This window comes from Chinchilla lanigera, unplaced genomic scaffold (assembly GCF_000276665.1).
Source record: "Chinchilla lanigera isolate Chin_1 unplaced genomic scaffold, ChiLan1.0 scaffold00063, whole genome shotgun sequence".
NCBI lineage: Eukaryota > Metazoa > Chordata > Mammalia > Rodentia > Chinchillidae > Chinchilla > Chinchilla lanigera.
Genome location: NW_004955464.1, coordinates 6,091,989 through 6,118,416, shown reverse-complemented (window position 1 = coordinate 6,118,416; position 26,428 = coordinate 6,091,989). Strand labels below are relative to the sequence as shown.

General features: G+C 41.5%; 1 protein-coding gene across 2 annotated transcripts in view; it reads left to right on the top strand.

Moving 5' to 3' along the window:
• The window catches only part of Scp2 (sterol carrier protein 2), a 127,047-nt gene extending 105,871 nt beyond the window's left edge, over positions 1 to 21,176 (top strand). For both annotated transcript variants that reach the window (XM_005398565.2, XM_005398566.2), the window contains 3 exons: positions 11,459 to 11,588; positions 17,559 to 17,638; positions 20,168 to 21,176. In XM_005398565.2, coding sequence (XP_005398622.1) covers positions 11,459 to 11,588; positions 17,559 to 17,638; positions 20,168 to 20,263 — 306 coding nt within the window. In that variant the 3' untranslated portion in view covers positions 20,264 to 21,176. The remainder of the gene's footprint in view (positions 1 to 11,458; positions 11,589 to 17,558; positions 17,639 to 20,167) is intronic.
• The last annotated feature ends 5,252 nt before the right edge of the window (positions 21,177 to 26,428 follow it).

The window sequence follows — 26,428 nt, the reverse complement described above, 5'->3', positions numbered from 1 at the left end:
ATTTTTTTATGTCAATGGACACTGATCTGGATGATTCCCAGAATATCAGGCCCTAATCTCTGGTGGTCTAGGGCTTAGATGGGATAAGCAAGCAGGAAGTACAGAGGCAGAATGGCTTGTCAGTTGGGGATTGGTTTATACAACGTGCATGGTAGTAACCAGCTATGCATCACAGCACCGGCCCAGACTACACTGCCATCTTGTGGACACACACCTGCATGAGGTACCTATCTTATTACCTGCAGATTTCTCTTCCCAGTGTGTTCCATGGCTGTAGATACAAATCCCAACCGTCCTTTTCAGTGCATGGTATGCATTACATAAATGTGTTGTAATTTATTTAACTAGATGTCTATCATGAATATTCTTCATGAAAAAAATGCTGCAATAAATTTCCTTTTGCATTTATCTTTAAGTACTTCTGCCAAGATCAGTTTAGCTTAGAGAATAAGAAAGAATTTTTGTGTAGTTAGATATATACATTTTGCATTTTAATATAATTTACCAAACTCCCCACTAGAAAGGTTGAGCTTGATTTTTTTCTTAAACTTCTTTCAACCTTAGTCTTTATTTTTAAAAAAAAATTAGAGATTATCTACTCTGAGGTCGGGTATGGCCATCGGGCAGTCTTTGAATAATTCATTACTGTTTTTATTTTGCAGAATGCTTTCAGTTTTGCAAATGTGTGCCTCTTTCTCCCTGCTCCCACGTTTAATTCTTTTCTCCTTCATAACCTCACCCCCATCAACCTTATCCCCTTGTTTCTGTCCTCCTTCCCACGATTGTCAGTTTTCTCAGAGTTTATGCACTAGAAAATGAAAGTCTTGGATTCTTTTGTCAATTCATGCGTTTTCTGCATTAGCAAAGGCAGCCTGGCAAGAGATTTTATTTCCACTTTTGTCTTTGTTAGCAGTACTTCACTGCCCTTCTTTGAAATCTGTCTTAATTTTTGTCCCTACTAAGTTTACGACAGGACCTACTCCCAGACCTTTTGCCTGCTCAGAAAGAAGTATTTTTCTTCCATAAAGAGGCACTTAGGACTTTTTTAGTACTCATGATCTCCAGTTTCACAACTCTGTTTTCTTTTTCCTTTTAATTCTCTCCTCCTCCTCGTGCATTTCCTTACCCACTCTCACGCCCACTTGAAGTGAACATGTTTTATTCACCAGTGGAATGATTTTGTAAGAGAACCGTTGATTCGCAGAAGTAATAGCAAGTGTAAATTAATCTGCATCTGTCTTAAGTAGGTGGGAGGATAAGTGGAAGATTGCAGGAATTTCTCTTCAAGCACACGGGTGGGGTTTTGGAATGTTTGCTGGTGTTCTCCTGCTCTGACTTGTTGGTGTCTGCTTATAGTTGTATTCCTGAGGCATTTTGCAAGCAGATGGCATGGATACACCTGGAAATAGTCACTCGGGGGGTGCTGGCCCTGAGGACCCTGGCTCCTGGGTGGCCTTGCACAACATCCTTACTAACCTATCACCCTGCATTGTCTCCACAAACCTTAGAAAAGATTTTGAGGAATGTGGAGAAGACTTTGAGCTTTCTTTTAACTCCTTTGTGGTAGCAGATACTGTTCAATGGATATGCTTTGGTTTGAAGTATTGATGTAACCTACAGCTGTGGTACGGTATAGTCAGATGGAAAGCGCACTAAATTGGGGAGTAAACCAAACTGGGAGTGAGTTCAGGTTTTACTGCTTATTAGCTACAAGCCCCTGCTCCTCATAGAGTTTAGTAGGAAGAGAGATCTGGGAAAGATTTTCCAGGAAAAAGTAGCTTCTTGAACAAGAAACACGGGTGCATGTTGAGGACTTTGAGAGTGCCTGCTGCAGGCAGAGAAGCCTGCCTGGGAGAATTACCTGTGAGCTGAGACTTGGGTGATGAAGTTGGGATGGGAAAGGACACGAAGAGGAGGTGAGTGTGCTGGGTGAAGGCATGGAGGCAAAAGAGGACAGGGCACATGCATTCAAAATGATCAGTATTATCGGAACATAAAGCTAAGAAGGTAAGAAGGTGGCTAGAGATAAGAACAGAGAAACATCTTTTAGACCAGGAAGGTTCTTGAATGGTATGTAAAGGCAGATTTCATTCTGTTGGCCATGTATGAAATTCAAGCCTGAGAATATTAGATGGATTATGTTAGGTGGACTATTTGGCAGAAGTATCGAGAATAGTTCATGGTGGATTGTTACATAGTATACCTACTTTGGAGAGGTTTGGTAGTTCCTCAAAAAGTCAAACAGCATGTTATGACTCAGCAAGTCCACTGCTAGATTCATATCTAATTAGAGCCTGTATCTATAAAAAATTTGTTCACAAATGTTGATAGTAGGATTCCTTATAACAACCAAAAGTAGAAACAACCATCAGCTTGATAGTCATAGGTTAACAAAATATGCTCTAATCATTGAACAGAGGAATAGCAAAAAGAGTGAAGCGCCTGTCAGTAGACACTTCAGCTTGCATGAATCTTGAAAGCATTATGTTAAGTGAAAAAAGCCAGCCACAGCCACATCCTATGTGGTTCTGTTTATATGAAATATCCACAATAAGCAAATCTGTAGAGGCAGGAAGTAGATTTGTGGTTGTTGGAGACTAGTGAGGAGAGACGGTATATTAGCCAGTTTTCCACTGCTGAGAAGAAATACCTGAAGTAATTCAACTTAAAAGAAGGAAGAATTTATTTTGACCCACAATTCCAGAGGTTTCAGACCGCGGTTGATTAGCTCTATTGCTTTTGGGTGTGTGGTGAGGCAGAACATCACAGCGGGAACAAATGGTACAGTACTGCTCAACTGCATGGTGGCCAGGAAGCAAAGAGAGAAAGGGGCTGAGCTGTCACTGTTCCCTTCAAGGACATGGGTTACATAGTGACCTAAGTAACTTCCTTCACAAGCCCCACCCCCTCAGGGCTCTCTCACCTGCCCTGTAGCACACAGGCCAGCAGCCAGGCCTTTAGTATGTGGGCCTTTTAAGATCCAACCCTGCGGGTAGGAGGTGACTGCTAATGGGTACAAACTTCTTTCTGGAGTAATGAGAATGTTCTAAAATTAATGTTGTTGGCTACACAACTCTGAATATGCTGAAAAAAAACACTCAATTTTATACCTTTAAAAGAATGAATCTTATGGGATGTTAATTATATCCCAGTTGCTGCTTAGAACAAAACACAATAAAAAGAAGGGGCAGATTTAGAACAGACTACATAGAGACAGAGATTAGTATCTTATGTCAGTAACTTCTCAGGGGAAATGATTGAGTGTTCTAGGTACTTACTACAGTGCTTAAATATAGTAAACACTCAGACCTTTGTTAAAGGAGTGAATATTATGGTGCCAAAAGGAAGAATCTTGGATATAAATTATTGCAGAGGTGTAAAGCTAAGGGAAATAACATACGAAATAAAAGATATTAGAAATAAAAGAACTTAAAAAGTAGCCAGTTCTAAAATAAAAATAAAAGCATACTATATTTCTATGTATTTGCATTAACCCAGCCATAAAACATAATGAAAAAATACATTATTAGCAAGAGCAATATAAAATATCTAAGAATAAATGTAGCAAGAAATTTACAGAATCCAACCATCAAATCAAGAAGAGCTTGAAGTATTTCAAGTCCTGAAAGAAAACAACTTCCAATGCAGATTGATGCACCCTGCAAACCTATCTTTCAAAATTAATGGAGAAATAAGATACTTCCATGACAAAGAACAGCTGAAGAAATTCATGACCACCAAACCAACCCTACAAAGAGTACTGAAAGATATTCTAGATAGAGATATAAATGACTAAGAACAACAGCAGAAAGAAACCACCAAGCAGGGCAAGCAGTTAAACAGAGGGGAAAAGTAGTGAACCAGCAGCAGGAAAATACCATGACAAAGATAAGCCAGTACATATGAGTTATAACCATTAATGTAAATGGCCACAATTCATCAATCAAAAGAAACAGGCTGGCAGAGTGGATCAAGAAACAATATGCTGTACACAAGAAAGACATTTAACTCAAATGAAAATTCATAGACTGAAATTCAAAGGATGGGGTACAATACTTCATGCGACAGGAACCCAGAAAAAAGCAAGGGTAGCTATTCTGTTCACAGACAATGTGAACTTCAAGAATGATCAAAGGAGATAAAGAAGGTCACTACATACTTGTTAGGGGAAAACTTTGAGAGCAAGAGATAACAATCATAAATATATATGCACCAAATACAGGAGCACCCAACTATATAAGACAAATGTTAATAGACATGAAAAATCAAATAAGCAATCACACAGTTTTAATGAGGGACCTTAACACCCCATTGTCACAAAGAGATAGATCAGTTAGACAAAAAAATCTGCAAAAAAATAACAGAACTGAACCAAACTTGTGAAGAAATGGACTTAGTAGATGTTTACAGTGTTCCACCCAGCATCAGAATACACATTCTTCTCAGCTGCACATGGGACGACAGTCTCTAAAATAAACCATGTCCTAGCCCACAGAACATGCTTAAGCAAATGCAAAGGAATTAAAATTATCCCACGCATATTACCTGACCACAGTGCAGTGAAATTGGAAATTATTGACAAAATAAACTGCAAAAACTCCATAAACACATGGAAATTAAATAACACCATCCTAAACAACCAAGGGGTCACAGATGAAATCAAAGAAAAAATTAAACAATATCTACAATCAAATGAAAGTGCAAATACAACTTAACCAGAACCTGTGGGATGCAATGAAAGCAGTCCTCAGAAGGCAATTTATAATGGTGATTTCTCACATCAGGAAAACAGAACAAGCACAAATAAACAACCTCATGCTGCATATCAAGCTTCTAGAAAAAGAAGAGCAAGCCAAAAGCCCAAAGAAGGAAGGAAATTATAAAGTTCAGAGCACAAATTAACACAATTGAGACTAAGAAAGCAATACAAAGAATTAATGAATCAGAGTTGGTTCTTTGAAAGAATAAATAGAATTGATAAATCCTTAGCCAACCTTATCAAAAAAAGGAAAGAAAAAAACCTCAAATTCATGCAATAAGGAATGAAAAGAGTGAAATCACTACAGATTCCGTGGAAATTCAGAAGATCATCAATACCTACTTCAAATATCTTTACTTGCATAGGGTGGAAAACACAGAAGTAGACAGATTCATAGAAACATACAAAATACCAAAGCTGAGTCAAGAAATAAAAATTCTGAAAAACCTAATATCAGTGAAAAATTAAAAACATAATTAAAAAGTTAGCAACAAAGCCCAGGTCCTGGTGGATTCGCAGCTGAATTCTACAAGAAATTCAGAGAAGATTTAGTGCCAATATTCTTCAAACTCTTTAATGAAATTGAAAGGGAAGCAGTTCTCCCTAACTCATTCCTGGAGGCAAGTATTACCATGATACCAAAACCAGTGAAAGACCCAACAAATAAAGAAAACTACTGGAAAATCTCCTTAATGAACATAGATGTGGAAATCTTCAGTAAGATACTAGCAAACAAAATGCAGCAAATCATGGAGGTTATATAACATGACCAAGTGGGATTCATCCTAGGAATGCACAGATGGCTCAATATACACAAATCATTAAATGTAATACATCATATCAACAGAACCAAAGACAAAAATCACATGATCATCTCAATAGATGCAGAAAAAGGTTTTGATAAAGCCCAACATTCATTCGTGATAAAAATCCCCACAGAAAATTGGAATAGATGGTCTTTACTCAATGTGATAAAAGCCATCTATGACAAATAAACAGCCAACATTATACTAAATGGACAAAAACTGAACGCTTTCACTCTAAAATCAGGAACAAGATAAGGATGTCCACTATCACCCTCCTATTCCATATAGTTCTGGGAAAATTAGCGAAAGCAGTTAGACAAGAGAGAGAAATAAAAGGAATAAGGATATAAAAAGAAGTAAAAATTATTATTTGCAGGTGACATGATACTCCACATAAAAGACTTCTAGATTTAATAACCAAATTCAGTAGTGTAGCGGTATACAAAGTCAACACTCAGAAATTAATAGCATTCCTGTCCACAGACAGCAAACTCACTGAGAGAGAAATTAGGGAAATCACACCCTTTACAGTAACATCCAAAAAATGAAATACCTAAGAATCAAACTAACAAAGGAAGTAAAAGATCTATACATTGAAAATCACAGAATTCTAAAGAAAGATATTGAGGAGGATTTCAGAAGATGGAAAGATACTCTTTGCTCATGAATAAGAAGAACCAACATTGTGAAAAATGGCTATACTCCCAAAATTGTTATACAGATTCAGTGCAATTCCAATGAAAATAGCACTGCTATACCTCACAGACCTAGAGAAAACATTCCTAAACTTTATCTGGAACCAGAAGAGGCCTAGAATAGCAAAGGCAATCCTAGGCAACAAAGGTAAGGCAGGAGGCATCATAATCCCTGAATTGAAATTATACTACAAAGCTACTATGATAAAATCAGCATGGTACTGACAAGAAAACAGATCTGAGGATCAATGGAACAGATTAGAAGGTGCAGACACAACTCCAAACACACTCAGCCACCTTACCTTTGACAAAGGGGCCAAACATGTTCACTGGAAGAAAGATAGCCTTGTTAATAAATGGTGCTGGAAAAACTGGCTTTCCACATGCTAAAGACTAGAACTAGACCCATGTCTGTCACTATGCACTGAAGTCAAAATGGATCAAAGGTCTAAATATTAAAACAGCAACACTCAATCTACTGGAAGAGAAAGTAGATAGAAATTTTGAAGACATAGGGGTAGGCAAAGAATTCATGAACAAGAACCAAACTACACGGGAAATACTTTAAAGAAACAACAACTGGGATCTCATCATATTAAAAAGTTTTTGCCCATCAAAAGAAATCACCAACAGAGTGAAAAGAAAACCCACAAACTGGAAAAAAATTTAGCCCACTATTTCTTAGACAAAGGACTTCTATCCAGAACATTATAAAGAATTTTTAAAAATCAGATACCTAAAATTCAACGACTCAATCCAAAAATGGGTATCTGAGATGAATACACACTTCTCAGATGAAGAAATACAAATGGCAAATAAATATATGAAAAAATGTTCAACATCATTGGTCATCTGAGAAATGCAAATTAGCACTGAGATTCCATGTCCCCCCAGAAAGAATGGTTGCCATCAAAAACTCAATAATAAATGTTGGCAGGACTGTGGGGATAAAGGGACCGTTCTCCACTGTTGGTTGAATGTAGACTGGCACAACCACTGTGGAAATCAGCGTGGAGATTCCTCAAAAAACTAGGATTAAAGCTCCCATTCAAACCAGGTATTTTCTTTCTGAGTATCTTCCTAGAAGAATTCAAACCATCATACCACAGCGATATATGTGCACCTGTGTTCATAGCAGCACAGTTTGTAATAGCTAAATCTTGGAAACAACCCAAAAGCCCATCAGCTGAGCAATAGATAAAAAAGATGTATTTTTATACAGTAGAGTATTACTCAGGTATAAAGAAAAATTAAGCTCAAGGCTTTTATAGGTAAATGGATGCAACTAAAGACCATACTCGTAAGTGAAATAAATCAGACCCGCATGTGTAAACATCGTATTGTCTCCCTAGTGTAAGAAACTGAAAGAGTAAATACATAAGATTCAAAAGGTTCAGTAGACATTGTGAAAGGGAAAGTAACTGCTCAAAAAGGAAAGAATAACTGGGATGGGGGAAAGAAAAGAGGGAAGATACACATACACACACAAGATAGCTAAGACAGTTGGGCTACTAATTTGTATTAGTTCATTGAAAGGAGCAGTTAGCGTTTATATTTGATCAATCTTACATGCCTATATCTGGTAGTCTGAGCAACTACTTTGAAGATAACAATATGCAATATAATAACTATTGTTAATTTCCTATTGTCCTGTTTTGAAATTCTGTTATCATTTTTATTGTTTTTTATTACTGTTTTTAAAATAAAAAAATTAAAATAAAAAATAAATTCACAAAATCCTAAAAATGGGGAGGCACAACATTTTTCTGAGTTTGAAGGACATGTGAAAATATACCATATTTGTATATAGAAAGAGTCGACATTGTAATGACAGTTACCTCTCCTCCAAACAGATGCATATATTCTGTGTAATCCCATCTAGATTCAACAGCATTTTGTGGGGAAATCTAACTAAACAATCATAAAAGACATCAATAGAAAATTTCGTTTCTTCAAATTCAAGATTAGCCTAGTAATCTCGGCACTTAGAAATCTGAGGCAGGAGAATCACGGTGAGTTCATGACCAGTCTGCATTAAAATAAGTGAGACCCTGTCTGAAAACAAGCAAACAGACAAACAAAAAAGTCCAAAAATAGCCAAAAGTGTTTGGAAGAGAAGAATTATGATGAGGTTTTGCTGTCTCAGAGTGAAGCACATGATAAAGCTATTATGTTAATACAGGATTAACAGACAGCTCATAGAATAAAACAGCAACACAAAATGTTAACATTTGTTGAACAAATTACTCTGTGGTATGGGTATTTACATAGTTTCATTCTTATAGAACTTTATAGAGCTTAGTTTTACTTCTGTTTAACAGATAAGAAAACTAAGGTACAGCATTTTAATGACTTCAGGATTATTGAAGCATGTGGATATACAGGAACTAAAACCTATGCAGATCCCCAGGTTCAGTGTTCTTAACTAGCAAAGCTTATTTTTAGGAATTTTCTCTTAACTAAATGAGGCTATGTAAAAATATTAAGATATAAGAATGTATAGAGCATTGTAACACAAGCCTAAAGATAGAATTAGCCTAAGTGACAAGCAAAAGGGTATTGATTAAATAAAATGTGGTATCCTTTTACAATTTTATATGTGGCCATTTAAAATTATATGGAAGGTGATAAAAAAAAAAAACAGCATGGTGCTGGTACAAAAATAGAAATGTGGATCAATGGAACAGAAGTGAAAAATAGCATCTTAAACAGATGGTTCTGGGAAAACTGGTTATCTATATGCAGGATGAATGTAGGTCCATTTTCTCATCATGTACTAAAATAAAATCAAATGGATCAAAGACCTAGGTACTAAAACAGAAACACTTAATCTGCTGGAAGATAAAAAAGTAAAACTCTAGAAGACATAGGCACAGGCAAGGACTTTCTTAACTGAACCCTGGTCACATAAAAGTCAACACGTGAGACTGTAAAATTTAAAAATTTCTGCACAGCAAAGAAAATAACTAAAAGAATGAAGAGACAACCTACAGAATAGAAAAAAAAAGGTTTCCAGCTACGCCTTGGACAGAGGATGCATATTCAAAATATATAAAGAACTCAAAAAATTAGACCTCCCCCAAGAATAAAAGGTGCTATCCAAAAATGGGGAATTGAAATGAATAAACACTTCTCAGAAGTAGTTCACATGGCCAGTAAGTACATGAAAACATGTTCCAACATCTTTGGCCACCAGAAAAATAGAAATTGAAATAACACTAAGATTCTACCTTATTCCAGAAAAAAAAAGTAGTTACCAAGAACTCAGAAAACCAGCAAATGTTGGAGAGGTTGTGGGAAAAAAGTAAACCTTCTACATTGTTAGTGGGAATGTCAACTAGTGCAGCCACTAGAGGAAATCAGTACAGAGAGTCCTCAAAATACTAACAATAGGAATTCCATTTGACCCAGCTGTACCTCTTGGGGTATCTTCCAAAGAGTGAAAGACCTCATATTACAGTGGTATAAGTATATTGATGTTTATAGCAGCACAGCTCATAACAGCTGAATCTTGGAAGCAGCCTATATATCCATTAACAGTAGGTCCATAAAGAAAATGTGGTTTATATACACAATGGAGCGCTACTCAGCCATAAGGAAGGATAAATTTTGAGTCATTCATAGGAAAATGGATGCACCTTGAGACCATAATGCTCAGTGAAATAAATCAGACACAAAAGCTGAAGTATCATATGGTTTCTCTTGTATGAGAAACCTAGGTAGAAATGATTTTAAAGAGCAAACTAAAGGAAAGGTGATAGGGAACAGGGAGATGGACTATGTGGAGATGGGAAGGGGATCTGCGTAGATGAGAGGAAAGGGAAGTAAAAAGGATAGAGGTGCGGCCTGTGCATGTACCGGTTCCCCACAGCGGATGTGTTCATTATGTAAAGCAAACGTACTAAGTAAAAGGGGAAATAAAATGAGATAATAATAAAAAATTATGGAAGGATGTTTAGTGACAGTAATGCAGATAATTAAACAGAAAACAATATGATCCCATGTTAAAGATATACATACTGAGAAAAAAGATCAGGTTTATACAAAATACGATTTTCTTCAATAAAAGTATAAAAACTGTGAACGATTTGTATTTTTACTTTTGCACATTTTCCACTCATCCCACTGTGAAATGTTTCTTCTTTAAAGAAAAATTATTTCAATGAAGTTATTGTGCTGCTTTTGGTTTTTTAAAACAAGATACATGAACTGCTGTCACTATTCGCCATGCCAGCTGCTTCCACAGGCTGCGTGTTGTGACTACTTTCTTACTGCATCTCTGCCTGTGCTCACTGCGTGTTGTCATAGTTACCCCAGAGCATCACTGTGACTGGCTTTCCTGACTCCTGCTTTTAGGCCGTTGGTGCCTAGAACAACATGTGGCTTAGTTGATGTCCCAGGCAGGGAAGATGAAGCTGATGGGGTGAAGGGCACAGAAAAGGAGGAAGGGAGTGAGGAGGGAAGCCCACCTGCAGACCTTAGCTGGGGTTAGGTTTTCTATATTCCGCCAGTTTCATCCCCAGCATCCAAAGGTAAGTGGTAGATGGTGTATTACGTGTGTAATGCTTGATATTAATATAGAAAATAAGTTGACATCCTCACCCCAAATAAACTTTGCTCTCAGAACCACTAATCTGTAAGTTCTGATTTTAGAGAACCAAAATTAAATATAATTTATTTTGCCAGTTTTAATTTTCTTTTTTTTTTTTTTTTGGTTTTTTTTTTTTCCGGTACCAGGAACTGAACTCACGACCTTGCGCTTGCCAGGCAGGCGCTGTGCTGCTGAGCTAAATCCCCACACCCCAGTTTTAATTTTCTCATCTCCAAAGTTCTAAACATTGGAGTGCAAAAAGGAAGAGATGGGTTAGGAATTCCTCCTCCATTTAGAGAGGTCAGAGTGAATCTGCTCCAAGTTATTGAGACAGATAAAGGCTGTTAGAGCAGAAAGTGCTGCCATGCACCTTTCCTTTCCTTCTACGAGTAGTGTCCAAAAGGCCATTTTAACAGAAGACCGGCCAGATGTGGGAGTTGTTGTCTGGTTGCCTTCCTGTCTTCGGGGGCTGAGATTGTAAGGGAGCTCAGGAACTGCCCGACGGCCCAGCTGCTCGCATCATGGACCTGCCTAAACATGCCTTTGTCTGAGGAGAAAGCCAGAGAAAAGGACCTACTGTAACTTCCAGTGCTGTGTTTGTTTCCAGGAAGGTGAACAGTTTGTGAAGAAAATCGGGGGTATTTTTGCCTTCAAGGTGAAGGATGGCCCTGGGGGTAAAGAAGCCACCTGGGTTGTGGATGTGAAGAACGGCAAAGGATCGGTGCTTCCCAACTCAGGTTGGTGCAGTGGTGACTTCATTTATGGGGCAATGACAAGTTCATAGAGGCTGTCAGCTGGGAAAATTGGAGTCTGTTTTGGTGTTTCCCCAAAAGGACCAGCATTAGAGGCACTGCCTCTTATTAAAGAACCAGTGACTCTTTGGGAACAGGAGAGGTCAGAGCCAACTCCTCCCAAGGTCAGGAGGCTCCATCAGAGAGCTGCCAGTCTTAGGCTTAAGAATTAGACGGACGCACATGGGGTCCTTAGGATCTCATTTACTTGTTTAAAAACAATTTCCACACTGATGACTCCCAGACTTGTGTTTAGCATGGGCATCTAAGTGAATATGCAGATGCTTAATTGACAGGTTTACTGCTAGGATATCTGTTTTAGGGTGTTTGCTGCTGCTATAACGGAGTGACAGCAATGGAGTAAATGGTGGACGTTAGAAGTTTATTTGGCTCATGGTTCTGGAGGCTGGGCAGTCCATTATTGAGAAGCTGCACCTCGTGACTCCTTTCTTACTGCATCATGATGTAGTGGAAAGACAGATAAGCATGTGTGAGACAAAGAAAGAAAAAGGATGGCAGGAGCTGAACTTTTTTTTCAGGAGCCCACTGCTAATGTAATGGCATTAATCAATTCTCAAGGGCAGACCCTCATGGCTTACCTTTTAAGGGTTTTTTGTTTTGTTTTATTTTGGGGTTTTTTTCTTTGTTTTGTTTTGTTTTTTGAGATAGGGTCTCCCTAAGTTGCCCAGGCCTAGCTTGAACTTATGATGCCTCAGTGTCCCTGAGTTCTGGCATTACAGGCATGTTTCACCACACCCAACCCTTTACTTTTTAATATTATTACAAATGCAATTAAATTGCATCGTGAGTTTTAGTTTTTTGGTTTTTTTGGTTTTTTTTTTTTTCCAGTACCGGGAATCGAACTCACGACCTTGCACTTGCCAGGCAGGCGCTGTGCCGCTGAGCTAAATCCCCAGCCCCTGCAGCATGAGTTTTAGAGAGAACATTCAATCCATTGTTAGCATCTAATAGAGATGGCCAAGCTGCCATGTCTGCAGCCGAACTCCTGTTCTTCCTCCTCCTCCTCCGTTTAAGCATGTCCTCCTGCTGCTGTCTCCCCCTTCCCGATAACTTGTTCCTGTGTCCTGCTGGCTGCCCCTTTCCTCACACTTGACAGACTGGCCCAGCAAATCCTGTCCTGTACTGCTACCATGTAGTCTAAGCTGTTGTTTGGTCTTACTTTTGCTGTCTTCTTGTTTCTATCTGTGCCCCCTGTGAGTCTTCTGCACACAGCAGCCAGACTGATCATTTTTAAAGTTTTTTACTCTCCTCTGCTGAAACTGTCCAGTGGCTGTTGCCTTAGTCCAAGCTCCTGTGACGGCACTGTGTGCTCTGGCCCCAGTCTTCTGGGTTTGGCTACGTCCTGCCTCACTTGACCGCAGTAACGCTGGCGTCCTTGCTATTGCTTGAATGTGGGGTGTTCTGTGTTCTCAGACTGGGGGCTTCTACCATGTGTTCCCACTGCTTAGAATTGTTTTCATCCACATAGCCTCATGGCTGGGCTCATATGTTTTGCTTTTCGCCCAAATGTCACCTTCTCAGGAGCTTTTCCATAACCACCTTAAAAGGTCACATTCTCATCACTGTGCCCTGTTGTCGTTTTTGCCTTATTTTTCTCTGTAACATTTGTCACCCTCTCATATCCCATATCGCACTTTGTTTGCTGATTGTCCATCTCCTCCAGGTGAAATGTAGTCTCTGTGGGAGCAGCACTTTTTGTCAGTAAGGTTTCTGGCATAGTACTTGACACATGGTAGGCTTTGCAAACTAAGTACATTTGAACAACAGACTGAATGAGTGTTGCGTAGAAAACATTCAGCCAGTGGTAGCTATCTTGCTGGTGAGGACATGGTATAATTTTAAAATGTGATGGAGTGGGACCAGCTTTCGAAGAGCTTACTATGCATGATAGGAACTTTGAAAGTCATTCAATACATAATCAATTCATTAAAGTTTTTAAATACAAAAGGGAAAGCCAGCCATATATTCGAAGACGGAGCAGGTGCATTGGACCCAATGGACTGGCAAGGGAGAGATGAGGGCAGAGAGAGCATTTGGGAGGAGTGGTGGTACTGAGTGAGCAGCTCAGTGTGCGGTGACCACAGCGAGTCAGTTGTTGGAGCAGAGGTGCTGGGGTCGGAGGTGGAACTGATGGAACCCGCAGGCTGTGTGGAGGAAAGAGGTCTGTCCCAGGTGGTCACACTTCAGGATTGCTACATTACTGAGGAAGGTCTTGGAGGAGAGGGTGACACCAGGAGCACAAATGGAAGAAGGACTGGCCTTAGTAAGGAGGGGTGGATGACTCTTTGCTGTGGTGAGTAAATATTCAGGGCCACTTTAAGGGGGCAGAGGTTCACAGAGCTCCTGGACTAGAGTGAGGAGCTTGGAGCAGGAGAAGTTAAGAGCATCATTACACACGCTGTTGAAGAGGCAGTAAAGAAGAGGTTAAGAAGGAAAAGGTGAGTAGCGGTAAGGGAACCGGCTGGCGTGGGGTGGGCAAAGATTCCTGAATTACACAGACGCCTCCCCCTGCAGTGTTGGGCAGAAAAGGCCTTGCACCCTGTAAGCTGCCACTCTAAGGTGGCGCAAGAAAGAAACCTAAAGCTTTGTCTAGATTTCAGCTTTTAGAACTAAAAAGAACTTTGGGAAATACAGTAGTGCCAAGTTTTTAAAATGACTAAAGGGTAATAGTTACTTAGGATTATATTCTGAAATTCCTAGACAGATGTCAAGGTGATTTGGAAAACTCTCCTTTTCCTCCTATTTTGTTGCTAGTTGGTCATTTCATTAGGAAAGATAATCTACTTCTGGAGAGCTGTGGAATGGTTTCAGAAAGGCCTTGTTCCCTGCAGAGAGACCTTGCCCACGTGCTCTCCCCTCACTAGGTGCCCCATCGGAGACCCGAAGTGGTCACACTCGGGGGCAGGGCAGTTTCTGCTGAAACTGACACCCATTGGCAGTCAGGAGTGGTGCTGAAATGCAGACTTACCCAGTGAAAGCCACCACTGGAAATTGCCAGCTCCTTTTACCTCCACCAACAAGTGACCATTTGTTAGAGATTAGCTATGTTAAAGCATCAATATAACCTGCCCTAGTTTGAACTGGCGCCTTAGGAGACCTGCTAGTTTCTTTGGTGGGTACATAGCGTTAGGAGGTTTAGCTACTGTTAAAGAAGTAGCATTTACGTCCATGTATTTCACTTGCTGATCCTCTAAGGCTTGGTGATGGTGATGTACGTGATCACAGCAAGGACCTGTGGGTTTGTGCTGCCTGCGTGCCTTTCAGTGTCTTCCTCAGGAGTCCTGCCCTTCCCTCATCTCCTCCGAAACAGCTGAGTCGAACATCACTGGGAAGCTGACTCGGGTTAATCTAACATGACAGATTATTCCTTTATTTTGCCTCTCAGCACTAGAGTTCTCAGCCTTACCTCTTCACGGGCAACAGGATGCAGAAAGCCTCAGGGTCTCCATCCCCAGAACACATTAGAACCCAAACTTGCCTTTCAATCAGGGTTCTGTCACTTGCAAGGTGTATACCTTCCCGGAGTTCAGCTGTCTTATCCAGAAAGTGAGTGAGAGTAGTTCTACCCATAGAGCTTGGTGGGGATTGCATGAGGTAAGAAGGCACGTAAAGCAATTGTCAGTACTCTGCAAATCACAGCTTACTCCCAGCGCACACGTTAGATATAAATTTTGGTTGCACACAAAGGCTTGTCTAAGCCCCCTAAAGGACTTGGGGAACTGGGAAAGCATCTAGAACATATCACCTGCTGATGCAGTGATGAGAGCCCCATGAAAACTGAGGTGAGGAGTGCATGGAGCGCCCACTCCTGTACAAAGGACACAGTGGAGCGCAGGAGCTGGGAGTGTGGGCTTCAGCAACAGGGGTCACTTGTGCAACCTGGGGCAAGTTATTTGACCTCTCTGCCTTCTATGGGTTGTTATAAAGATCAGATGGTACCAGGTATGTGAAGTGCTCAGCATGAGAGCTCAGTAAATGCTTAGAATACTGGGGTCAGGACCAGCATCTCAGTTTGTCGGCTTTCCCCCTGTTCTTCACTGTTACACGTCTGCAGTAGAACTGGGTTTTCTGGACTGTAAATTCCTTCATTTTTAAGGCTTCTGGCATTATTTTCCCTCATAATAAGAGAAACTCTTGTTAGCAGCCAATGTAGAATGACCATTGACTTTTAGTCCTTTAAGGATTATCCTTGAGTTGTAGGACATGTAATAAAGATGTTCCTTTCTGTCTTTAATTATTTAGTCATATGGGCGTGCCACACGTTGTTTACCCTGGCTTTTTTGTTAAGGCACAGATTATATGAATAATTTATTAATTGCTCTTTATGTGTGAAGCACTCTTCAAGGGCTCAGGGACATAGCAGTGAACAGGACTATGAGAGGCCTTCTCCCCTGCAGTTTCCATGTAACAAAACTCCCCACTGCCGTCCAGAGTGCCCATGCCATTCCACAGTCACCCTGTCTGTTAGGTTGCTTGGCATCCTCACCAGCACTGGGTTTTGTCTTTTTAATTTCAGCATTCATTCTGGGAGGTATGTGGCGTCTCATTGTAGTTTTAATGTGGATTTTCCACTGATGGGTGAAGTTAAGCAGTTGCTTTGGGCCATTTGGGAGAGCCTCTTCTGTACCATGCCTGCTTGTGCCGTGTGCCCGTGTTTATAGTGGGTTATCTAAGCTTTTCTCACTGAGTAGTAGTTCTGTCTGTATTCTAGATACAGTTGTCAGATAGTACTTGAGTTGCAAATATTTTCTCCTCCTCTATCTGCCACCTGCTTTAAAAATAGTTTTATTGGAATGCAGCCACTCTTGTGTTTGTGTGTTGTCTGTGGCTGTTTTTGCACTACACAGGCAGAGTGGAGTAGTTGTGATAGACACCTGATTACCCACAGAACCTAAAATATTTAGTATCCAATCCTTTACAGAAAAGTTCATGGACCACAGATTTAGATGGCTGTATTTGTTTTCTCTGGCTGCATAACGAATTACTACAAACTCAGTGGCTTAAAAGAACACACACATTTATCGCCCTATAGATTCCCACGTGTGAGGAGGCTGAGGACGGCTTAGCAAGGTCCCCTGCATAGGATCGCCCGAGGCTGCAGCCAAGGTGTTGGCCAGGGCTGGGCCCTCTATAGAGGCCCTGCTGGGGAAGGGCTCCAGTCCGAGCTTATCCGGCCTGCTGGCAGGGTGTGTTTCCTGTGGCTCTGAGAGTGACAGGCTTAGTGTATTACTGGCTGCATGCCAGAGGCACCTCAGCTCCTCGGGACACATGGCCCTCAGCAGGGGAAGGTTGTACAGAGCACATGGCTGCTCAGAGCCAGCGGGACGGCAAGAATGAGTGCCAGCACAATGGAGGCTTATGCAGCACACCAGCCCAGGAATGCCATTCTGTCCCTGCCGCCACCGTCTTTCTGCTAGAAGCAGTCACAGGACCTGCTCGCACAGGAGGGAAGGGGATTATACAAAGGCCAGAACGCCAACAGGCAGGGGTCATATCTAAGTTGTCAGGTGCTTTTCCTATGCTTAGGTAATTGGATACTGTTTTAAGCAAAAATAGGATCATACCTACAGTTTATTGTGTAACTGGCTTATATAACAGTATTATGAACAAAGTAACATAAACATTCCTCAGGTCAGTAGGTGTAGATCCGCAGCATGCCTCATAATGGTTGCATTGCATCCGTTAGATGGATATGATTTACTTAATTATAGTCCTTACGTTAGATACCGAACTTGCCCATCTTCCCATTTGCCACATCCAGAGATGTGAGTGCCCTTTTCCCTGTAGCACACAGGGCTGGGTGTGGTTCTCTTGCAGTCAGTGGCTCTTGACTCAGAATACAAGTGCACCCACACTCTCCCTTCTCTCCTCTTCCTCCTGTGTACCCTGCTTTAGATAAGAAGGCTGACTGCACCATCACCATGGCTGACTCAGACTTGCTGGCCCTGATGACTGGAAAAATGAACCCTCAGTCGGTAAGTTTGATGGCTCCTCTCTCTTGCTAGCAGGTGGGTCTTTCAGCCGTTTGCACTTTACCTCCAGCCTGGGACCCTCGTGTGCAAAGTGGTCAGACCCACAAAACTCAGCATTCCCCAGAACATCCCCTGACAAATGACTGACATTTGTGAAGCCAGCTGTGTGGCAGACACTGTCCTGGGTGCTGGAAGTGCCAGATTCAGGAAGTCGTTCCCACAGTCAGGGCAACCACAGGTTGGTACAAGACCAGTCCGTATAAGAGTAAGAGCAGCCAGAGGGCCAGGGTGCCCCGCCTGGCTTGCAGTCAGGGAGGGCAGAGGAAGGAGCAGCCTTGTTTCCTGGGACGTTAGGGCCCCCAGGATAGCCAGGAGGTGGCAGCACACAGTGGAGATGAGTAGCGTTAGGGAGTGGGGTGGGATCTTGGAGATTTTGCGTCTTCGCCTTCGTTCTTCTTGCCTGAACTCCTTCCCTGACAAGACCCCCTGTCTTTCGAAGCTAGCTCGGGTGTTATCTCCTAGGACCCCCTCTAAATTGTTGAGTGCCGTAGAGTCCCACCTCTGAGCCGCTCACTGGACTGCTGGCTTAGCACTCGTCACACATTAGCTGTAATGTGCCTCTCTTTTCCATTAAACAGCGAATGACTCAAATACAAATCGTATTGATCTTTCTGTTTCCAGAACCTAGCCCAATGCCTGAGGTGTTCGGGTTTTTATAAACAGTTGTTGGGTTACACTGTGTTTGTTTAAAATACGTCGGTGTGCTGTATGGACATTGGGTCTCCTTGTACCCTTCAGTCGCACAGTGTCGTGCAGATGGGACGCGCTGAGCTTTCTGTATACTGAGCTTGGTATGCAGAGCGTTCCATTAGCAAAAAGAAGCTAAGACCTTTCTTTTCTTTGTAACTTGTTGCCTCAGCCTTGTTTGTTTCAGGTCTTATTCTTGTCCTTCCCTGGTAATTCATAAGATTGGCTAAAGCAGCGCAATCTGACTCTCACATGGCTGCCTTTTAAAATGTTTTTTTCTAAGCCACTACACATATTTCAGTTGGTGCCATGATGTTTCAGTAGAATAGACACTGACATTTCCACCCTCAGAGCTGCTCTCAAAACCTGGACGGAATGGAGGCCACCAGTGTAGGAGCTGGCAGTCGTCCTCCCAGCCGTGCTCCCTGTCCCGCTGCAGACACCGTGCACTGCCTTGGCAGGGTGTGCAGGCTTCACGCGTCAGCCACCTTCTCTCTCTCCATTTATCTGTACAGTCTCTGTTTGGGGCGTGGGGGGGTGAGGTGACAGCCTATTTTCCTTCAGCACCTGTTAGCACCCAAGGGAATCAAAGATTGAAATGGCAGACCTTTCTGGTAATGTGCTAATGGCCTTCCCTTATGCTCAGCAGAGGACTTGACTGGAAATCATTAAATGCAGTGGAAATTCTACTTTGAGTGTTTGGCTACGTTTGAAACAAAGCCATGTGCTGTCCAGCCCAAAGCACACATGAGGAGCACCTAGGGGCCACTTTAAAATGATCCATATATTTGGGTTCTCCACAGGGTCAGATTCATCTTTTCTCTATTAATAAATAAAGCATATTTTCCCTCTTAAGTTAAAAAGGGAAATGATGGTGCATTTCTTTTGCACTGCTGGTCCATGTTTTCAGTGACATATGTTAAATGTATTGTGTTCCGAGACACCTGACCTTTAAGTCATCAGACAGAGGCTTCATGCCATATAGAAAGGAAATATTTAGTTTGTCCAGACAGGGAGGGAAGAAAAAAAAGGAATTAGTCAGCCTTACCAGGAGCTGTACAAAAAAACAGCAAAGCTCCTCGCTTCATAATGTACTTACGTAAAAAGCTAAGACTAGCAGAAACTTTTCTCATCTTGCTCTTCCTTACTTCAGGAGTTGAGTTAAAGGATTGAGATCATGGCAGGGAAATCATGCTGTGCTCCCAACTTTGCTGTTTCTCTGAAGTTTTTCTGGTGTTTTGTTTCATGGTAAATTTAGCAAACATCATGGGATCTAATCCCAAGTGTTGTTAAAAGGAACAGATTTTGGCTCTGCCCTTCACAGTGGTGAGATTCTTCTCACTGGGCCAGAGAGTAACATGAGCATCTGATCTGCACGGGCCTGTCCTCTGAGGGGACCACTCTTTATCAGGGAAAGCAAAGCAGAGCAGTGTTTCTAGGAGAAGACGTTTTAGAGGGAAGATAAGCAGAGAAGACATTTGGGGACAGTGTCCTCTCCTCTCTACATAAAGCACAGCCTTTACAGCTCTTTTGTCTGAGAAATCTGGTTCTAAGTCTACTCCAAAAACCTAAGTGTGGGGCCAGGGATGTAGCTCAGCAGCATAAGCACCTGCCTGGCAAGCACAAGGTCCTGAGTTCAATTCCCGGTACACACACAAATAAGCTAAGTGTATTTTGAAGAACGTTAAGTGACCTGGATGAATGATCTCAGGGCTGGGTAGTCCAGGAGCATTAGCAATCTTAAGACAAAACCCACTGCTTTTTTTTTTTTCTTCTTTCTCATAGGCCTTCTTTCAAGGTAAATTGAAAATCACTGGCAACATGGGTATGGCGATGAAGTTACAGAATCTTCAGCTTCAGCCAGGCAAAGCCAAGCTGTGAAGAACTAACACCCTTTGGCAACTTTGGAAAATCAAGATGAGACATAGATCCATATATTTCCTTGTCAGAACTTAGACTGAAACTACACGTTGGCAAATAATGAGATGGCTTTGTTGTTCCATGGATGTGACCAGTCGTGTTTTTCCTGGCCTCTGCATGCAGAGCCTGGTGGTATACTACTGCTATGCGGAATTGCATATAAATGTGCATGACAGAGTTAATATGGTAATTATGGTTTGGGGTAAATTTGAGTTTCAGAATAAAAGTAGGAACAGTAAAATCTAAAAACTGTGTAAACAAAAGCTCTTGTTTTGCTTAGAAGTATATTTAAGGGTTATCCTGTGGCAGATGGAATTTAAAGAGTTTTCCTTGGGAGAACTGGGGAAGAGGCAATACCAGTAGCTGGCCAGCAATTAGTGTCATGCACTTGATGACCTTCACTGATTTCTCACTAACACTTCTTAAAATTCTGTACTGGAATACAAATCTTTAAACTTTTGCATTTTATGCCATCACGAAGAAAATGTTCTCCCCAAATAAAATAAACATGATCAAAGCTTAGGGGAAACATTTAGATGAACACAGGCCTATTTTTAAAGTAAAATTATTTTTTAAATGATGTTCCTTCTTGAAAAATCAGGGTATTAGAGTCATAAAATGCTATTGCTGAGAGTAATTGAACAAATAAAGTTCACTTTCAGATGCACAGTTCTCAGACTATAATCTCATTAATTTATGTTTATAAAGTTTTTAGTCTTGGTTTTTTCCTGTTTAGCTTAACTAATTACCTTCATTTATCTTTCTTCCTGTTTTTGTTATTTTCTAATTCTGTTATTTCCTATAACTCCTATATGGGATAAAAACAATGCTTTTGGAAGAATATTCAATAGAAAATTACAATACCTCTCTCTGACCTCGTTTGTATTGTGTGTGTTCATTTTGCTCAGAATTTTCTTGGTGGTGGAACGTGAGAAGAAACACTAGGGCTTTACAAACTGAACGTTATCTGGACCGTACCTCCTAATGGTCCTGACATCGTCACCTGCTCTCCATTAGGGAATATAGCAGGAAGAGTATGTGGCCCATAGCCAGGAGACTTGCTGCTCTTAGCTAGGTAAATAACTGCCTCCCTGGGCCTGTTTCCCAGACTGTTGAAAGAAGGCCCTAGGCACATGGTCTCTAAGGTCCTTTCTGTTGTGATGAGCCAGGGAGTCTACTGTTGGGGAATTGTGCAGACCCCACCTTCCTATTTTTGCTTTACCCAGAGGTGGTCAGAAGTAAAAAGCCAGGTTATTCATTTGTCTTAGATGTTTGGAACCCTTGCTGACAGAGTCAGGGCTGTGGACTGGATCCCTGGATCCCCTGTGTCCATTGGGCTTTGCATGTTCTCTGACCAGTAACAGTGTTTAGTGATAGGGCCAGAGGATAAATTAAGCCAACACTACTAGTCAGTCTCAAGTCGCATAAAAAGAATTTACAACACAGACCGACTTCCTACTTATACTTTTACTCGGAGAGTAAGGTTCCAGCACATCGCCTGATTTGCCTGTAGCTTGGATCTGCATCATTCTGCCCTCACGGGTCCCAGAAAACAAGAGCTATCTGAAGCCAGATGTGGTGCAGTCCTGTAAGCCCAGCACTCTGGGATACTGAGGCAAGAGAACTGTAAATTCAAGCCCTAGCTGGGCAAGTTAGGGGATATAAGACTGTATCACTGGTGACCACTACAAAAGCTGTTCGGTAGAGTAGTACAGAGGAAAGCTAGACTGGGATTAGTTTCATAAAGTTCTATGGAGAATCACAGAAGAGCTCCACTGGGTGATGACATGTGTAGTTTGTAAGGAGTCGCGGAGCAGGCACGTCGGCGGACACCAAGTTCCAAGCTAGGTCATTGTGCACATGCTGTTCTTACCGTCCCTGGCCCCCCCACCCCTTGCACACACTAGGAAAATTCCTCTTCATCCTTTTTGACCTACTCAGGTGTCTTCTAGGAAGTTGTCCCTGTTTGCCACAAAGCAGACTAATCGTTCCTCGTGATCCATTTTGACATGCCCAGCACAGAGTCTTCGCTCGCTGCCCCCTAATGAATGAATAAGCTAAATGACAACTTCATATTCACTCGGGAAGAACCCTGTGAGAACCCAACAAGGAAACTGCTGAACCTAGTCAGGAAAGGTCAGTTGCAAAGACCTGCTTCCTGATGCTGAAAGAGCACAAATATTCCTTAGGCCAGCTTACTCTGGTCTGTCTTTGAAAATATTTGCAGACTTTCATAACAGTCTTAACTTCAGGAGGAAGCAGTCTGAAGTAGGAAGAAAAATCAGTTTATTAGCGGCTTTCTTAACCTTTAAAAAAACAAACTGGCCTACTAGAGGTTTTATGCATTAAAATCCGTAGTCTTGTTGCTGTGCTGCTGGATGAATTCACCCTCCAGTCCCTAACGTCCTCGCCGAGTGCAGAGGAACAGCAGTGGCAAGCGTGGCCCAAAAGCGGAGTGTGCAGGCAGAGGCGTGAGGAGAGCTGCGGCACCACTGCCGGAAGACCCCTGGAGCAGGACTTGATTCGGTCCAGTCGCTGCCTCGTGTAACTGTTAGGGGAAGGCCTTAAGACCTCACTGGCCTTTCCTTTCTTCCTTTGCAAAAGGAAGATCCTTGGGGGGTAGGGTCTCATTAGACCATAAACACCTGGACTGTAGAAGCTTACTCCAGTGTCTGGTGCAATGAGTGAGCTGTTTTGTAGGTGAATGAAGGCTGTACGGTGATCATTAAAGTTCTCTTCAGGTTGCAAAATATTTTGTAAAAGGTTCAGTCACGTACATGTATCTTTCCATATACAGTATGTCACTTCAGAGGAAAAAATGGGAAATTAAAGCTGGCAGCTAACAACTGCATCTCCTGAGACTTCAGCAGTTTTAGAAAATAATACCCTTAGAGCAGCATGGCATAGTGGGAAAATTTTTTGAGCCCCACCAGATGTGGAGTTTGGGCCTAGCTGTGGCACTTAAATAGCTTTGGGAACTTGAGCTAATAATAAGAACAGCATCTAAGCCCGTTTCTCCTTCTGTCAGAGGTGAATAATAGTGATTACCTTGTCAGTGGGTGTGAGAATTCGTCGTTACAGCTGTAAAATGTCTAGCACACAGTAGGTACTCAGTAGATGGTACCTAAGGTTATCTGAGAAGCTTTCACGTGAAGAAATTAATTCACTGGAACATTCTGAGGCAACCCTTTGGGTTCAGATAATCTGCCTGCTTCATGATTGAGGACAAGTTACTTTTATTGATGGCGTCCTTGTATTTTCTTTAAGAATCATTAAAATGTAATAGTTTTTGTAACGAAATGAATGCATATAGAATTATTTAGCATGTCTTTCAGAAGGTGTGTGCATTTTGGCCAGGTTACAGTTCTAGCTGACTATGTCATGGTTGCTTTTTGAACATAAGAAGTTGCTTGATGCTATTGACTAAAAATAGAAAGATAATCAGCGTGGTTGTACCTCTGGATAAATTACTCGGGGTTGAGTCTGTTTAGAAACTACACTGATATGAATTAGGAATTTGTACTAAATGGCTGATGAGGGGCCTGAAAGATTTATGTGCTATCAGAACTACAGCCAAGTCTGGCCAAATTTTAGAGTTTTTCTTAATAGTGAGTTACAAAATCTTCTGGAAGGGTCCAGGATTAGTTCTATCTGGAGACTGCTGCAAACAAACAGCTCTTTAGTTCTTGGTAAGAACAGAGAATATTGGGCCAGATTTCTGGCCCTTAAGAAATGTGGAGTCTGATTCCATTTGGCTGGAAGTTTAATCTGGTATAGAATTTTAGCCAGATTTCTTGAAGAAATGTTCTTAAAAATATATTCACAACTTATTGCAAAGTGATGTCCATTTAGTCTAGCCTATTAATATTCCTTTACTTGCTAAATATTCATAGTGCTGTTTTCACGTGACCTTTTAGTTGTTCTATTTGTGGCCATCAACTCTTGTGTAGAATTAGGGAAAATTTGTTTTAATCTGTTGTTAATTTAAATTGCAGGCAGAGAAGTAGTAAGTGCTTATTTTCTAACCAGCTATTAACAATGGCATCTTTTTTTTCTGCGAATTATTGTATAATTTATGTTTTGGAATAGGGCACCATCTGTAATGTGTAAAACACTCTGTTCAAGATTAGATTCATTAGGACAGAAATAAATACCAAAAAACTTCGACCACGAAGACGCTAATCTAAGAGAATGGTTTCCTGAGGCAGACTGAAAGAAGGCTTCAGCTTGGCAAAACACTACCCACAGCGGAGTGTGATATCAGTTCACAAATATTTGGGAGATGGGAAGACTAAAGTGGGAGGAATTATTTTGCTTAGTTATTAGAAGTAAAGAGAAACGTCAGGCTGAAACTCAGCTGAACGCCTTGACAGTAACCGCTGGTGTGGAGTGTCCCGGCAGCTCCAACGGGACAGAGGTGTTCCTAAATGCAGCTGATGAAAACAGCATTTCATTACAAGAGACGGACTTTAATAGCGGCTATCAGCTGAACAGGAGAAATCAAGAGTGAACAGCCACACTTCATTTCTCCTTTTACCATTTGTCAAAATATTTTTCTTCTATGTACCAGAAAGAAGACTTGATATCTTTTTATTTACTTGTTTATGCCCGGACTCGTTCATAACGTACTTTGAAAGAAGCCGAGTATGCAAAAGAAATGAGTATTGCAAAGCTTTCAAGTTTACATAGTGTGAAAGCAGCCGGAGCTGAAGTTTTGTTGCTGTTTTTGTTCTGTTTTACTACTTCTGCTGGTCCTTTTTTGTAGTTGATTTTTATTTGGCTTATGGTAGACCCTACAAGCCACACAGATTGACAGTTGCAGCATAGAAGACTCCTGCTAGAAGTAGGACCTAAAGACCTGAATTTGAATTCTGCCTCAAAGACTCATTAGCTGCGTCCTCTGAGCAAGCTTGGCAACCTCCCTGAACACCAATTTTCTAAAATAAGGGGCAGTGGTACCATCATGCTTAGGAGTCTGGTTGGGTTCTACTGGTTTCTTTGCTGGAGTCTCACAAGGCTGAGGTCGAGGTATGGCTGTCCTGGGCTCCTCGCTGGAGGCTTCTGGGTGAATCCACTTCTGTGCTCACTCAGGGTAGGTCTCTGCTCTCTTGCTGGTGGCCTGCAGGTGTTTCAGCTTCGGGAGCTGTCTCATGGTCCCTTCATATTTAAACCAGTCAAGTCCTCACATTGCAGCTCTCTTTGACCTCCTCTCTGCTTCGTCTTTCCTGTCTCCAGCCAGAAAGCATCTCTGCTGTAAAAACCTGCACAATTAGATTACTTGCAAAACCTTAGGCTGGGGATGTAGTTCAATGGCACAGCACTTGCCTAAGGCCCTGAGTTCCATCCTGAGCACCAAAACAAAACAAAATCCATAACCTTAATTACAAATGTAAAAGTACTGCCATGGCTCAGTATTTAGGACTCTTAATAAGAAAGGTCTTGGGCCCTCAGCGCAGGGTAAAAGGAATTATTTCCTCCTTTTCATGATAAAGTAGAACAGCTCATTGTTCCTTCCCCCGCTTTTTTATGATCAAACCCCCTTGAGAGAACCGCTTCGCCTCAGTCCCAGATCTCTCTACCATGTGTTTTCCTCCCTCCTCTTGAGTGTTCTGTTTCTAATTACAAGGCACTTGTCTGGGGTAGTGCAGAGTTCCTGTTTAATTTCTGCCACTTGTCATTTCTATTTTAATGTCACCTGTGTTTGGGCAGGTGTGGGTGATAGTTTTGTAATAACAGCTGCCTTTTATTAAGTACTTACCATGGGCCAGGTACTACAGAGTCCTATGTAGTACTTGCATTTTCCCACTAATGCAGGCATTTTGTAATGGGCAGGTACTATTTTTAATTTTCATTCGAACCTGGCTGATATTTGAACCCCAGTCTACAACTAAAGCTCGTACCTAACACCACACCAATGTTGGACAGGACTTGACAGGAGCGGCCAGCGTAAAGGAACTGGAGCAGTACAGGTAGATCCAGAAACCTAAATTTATAGCCTTCTAAAAGTGGGTTCGCTCTCTTCATTTTTCCACCAGATATGAGCAGTGACTCCTCTGGGCTGTGCTTCAGACAGTGTAGCTCATGTCTACAGCATCAGACCCCAGCAGACAGTTGTGGGCACTGGCC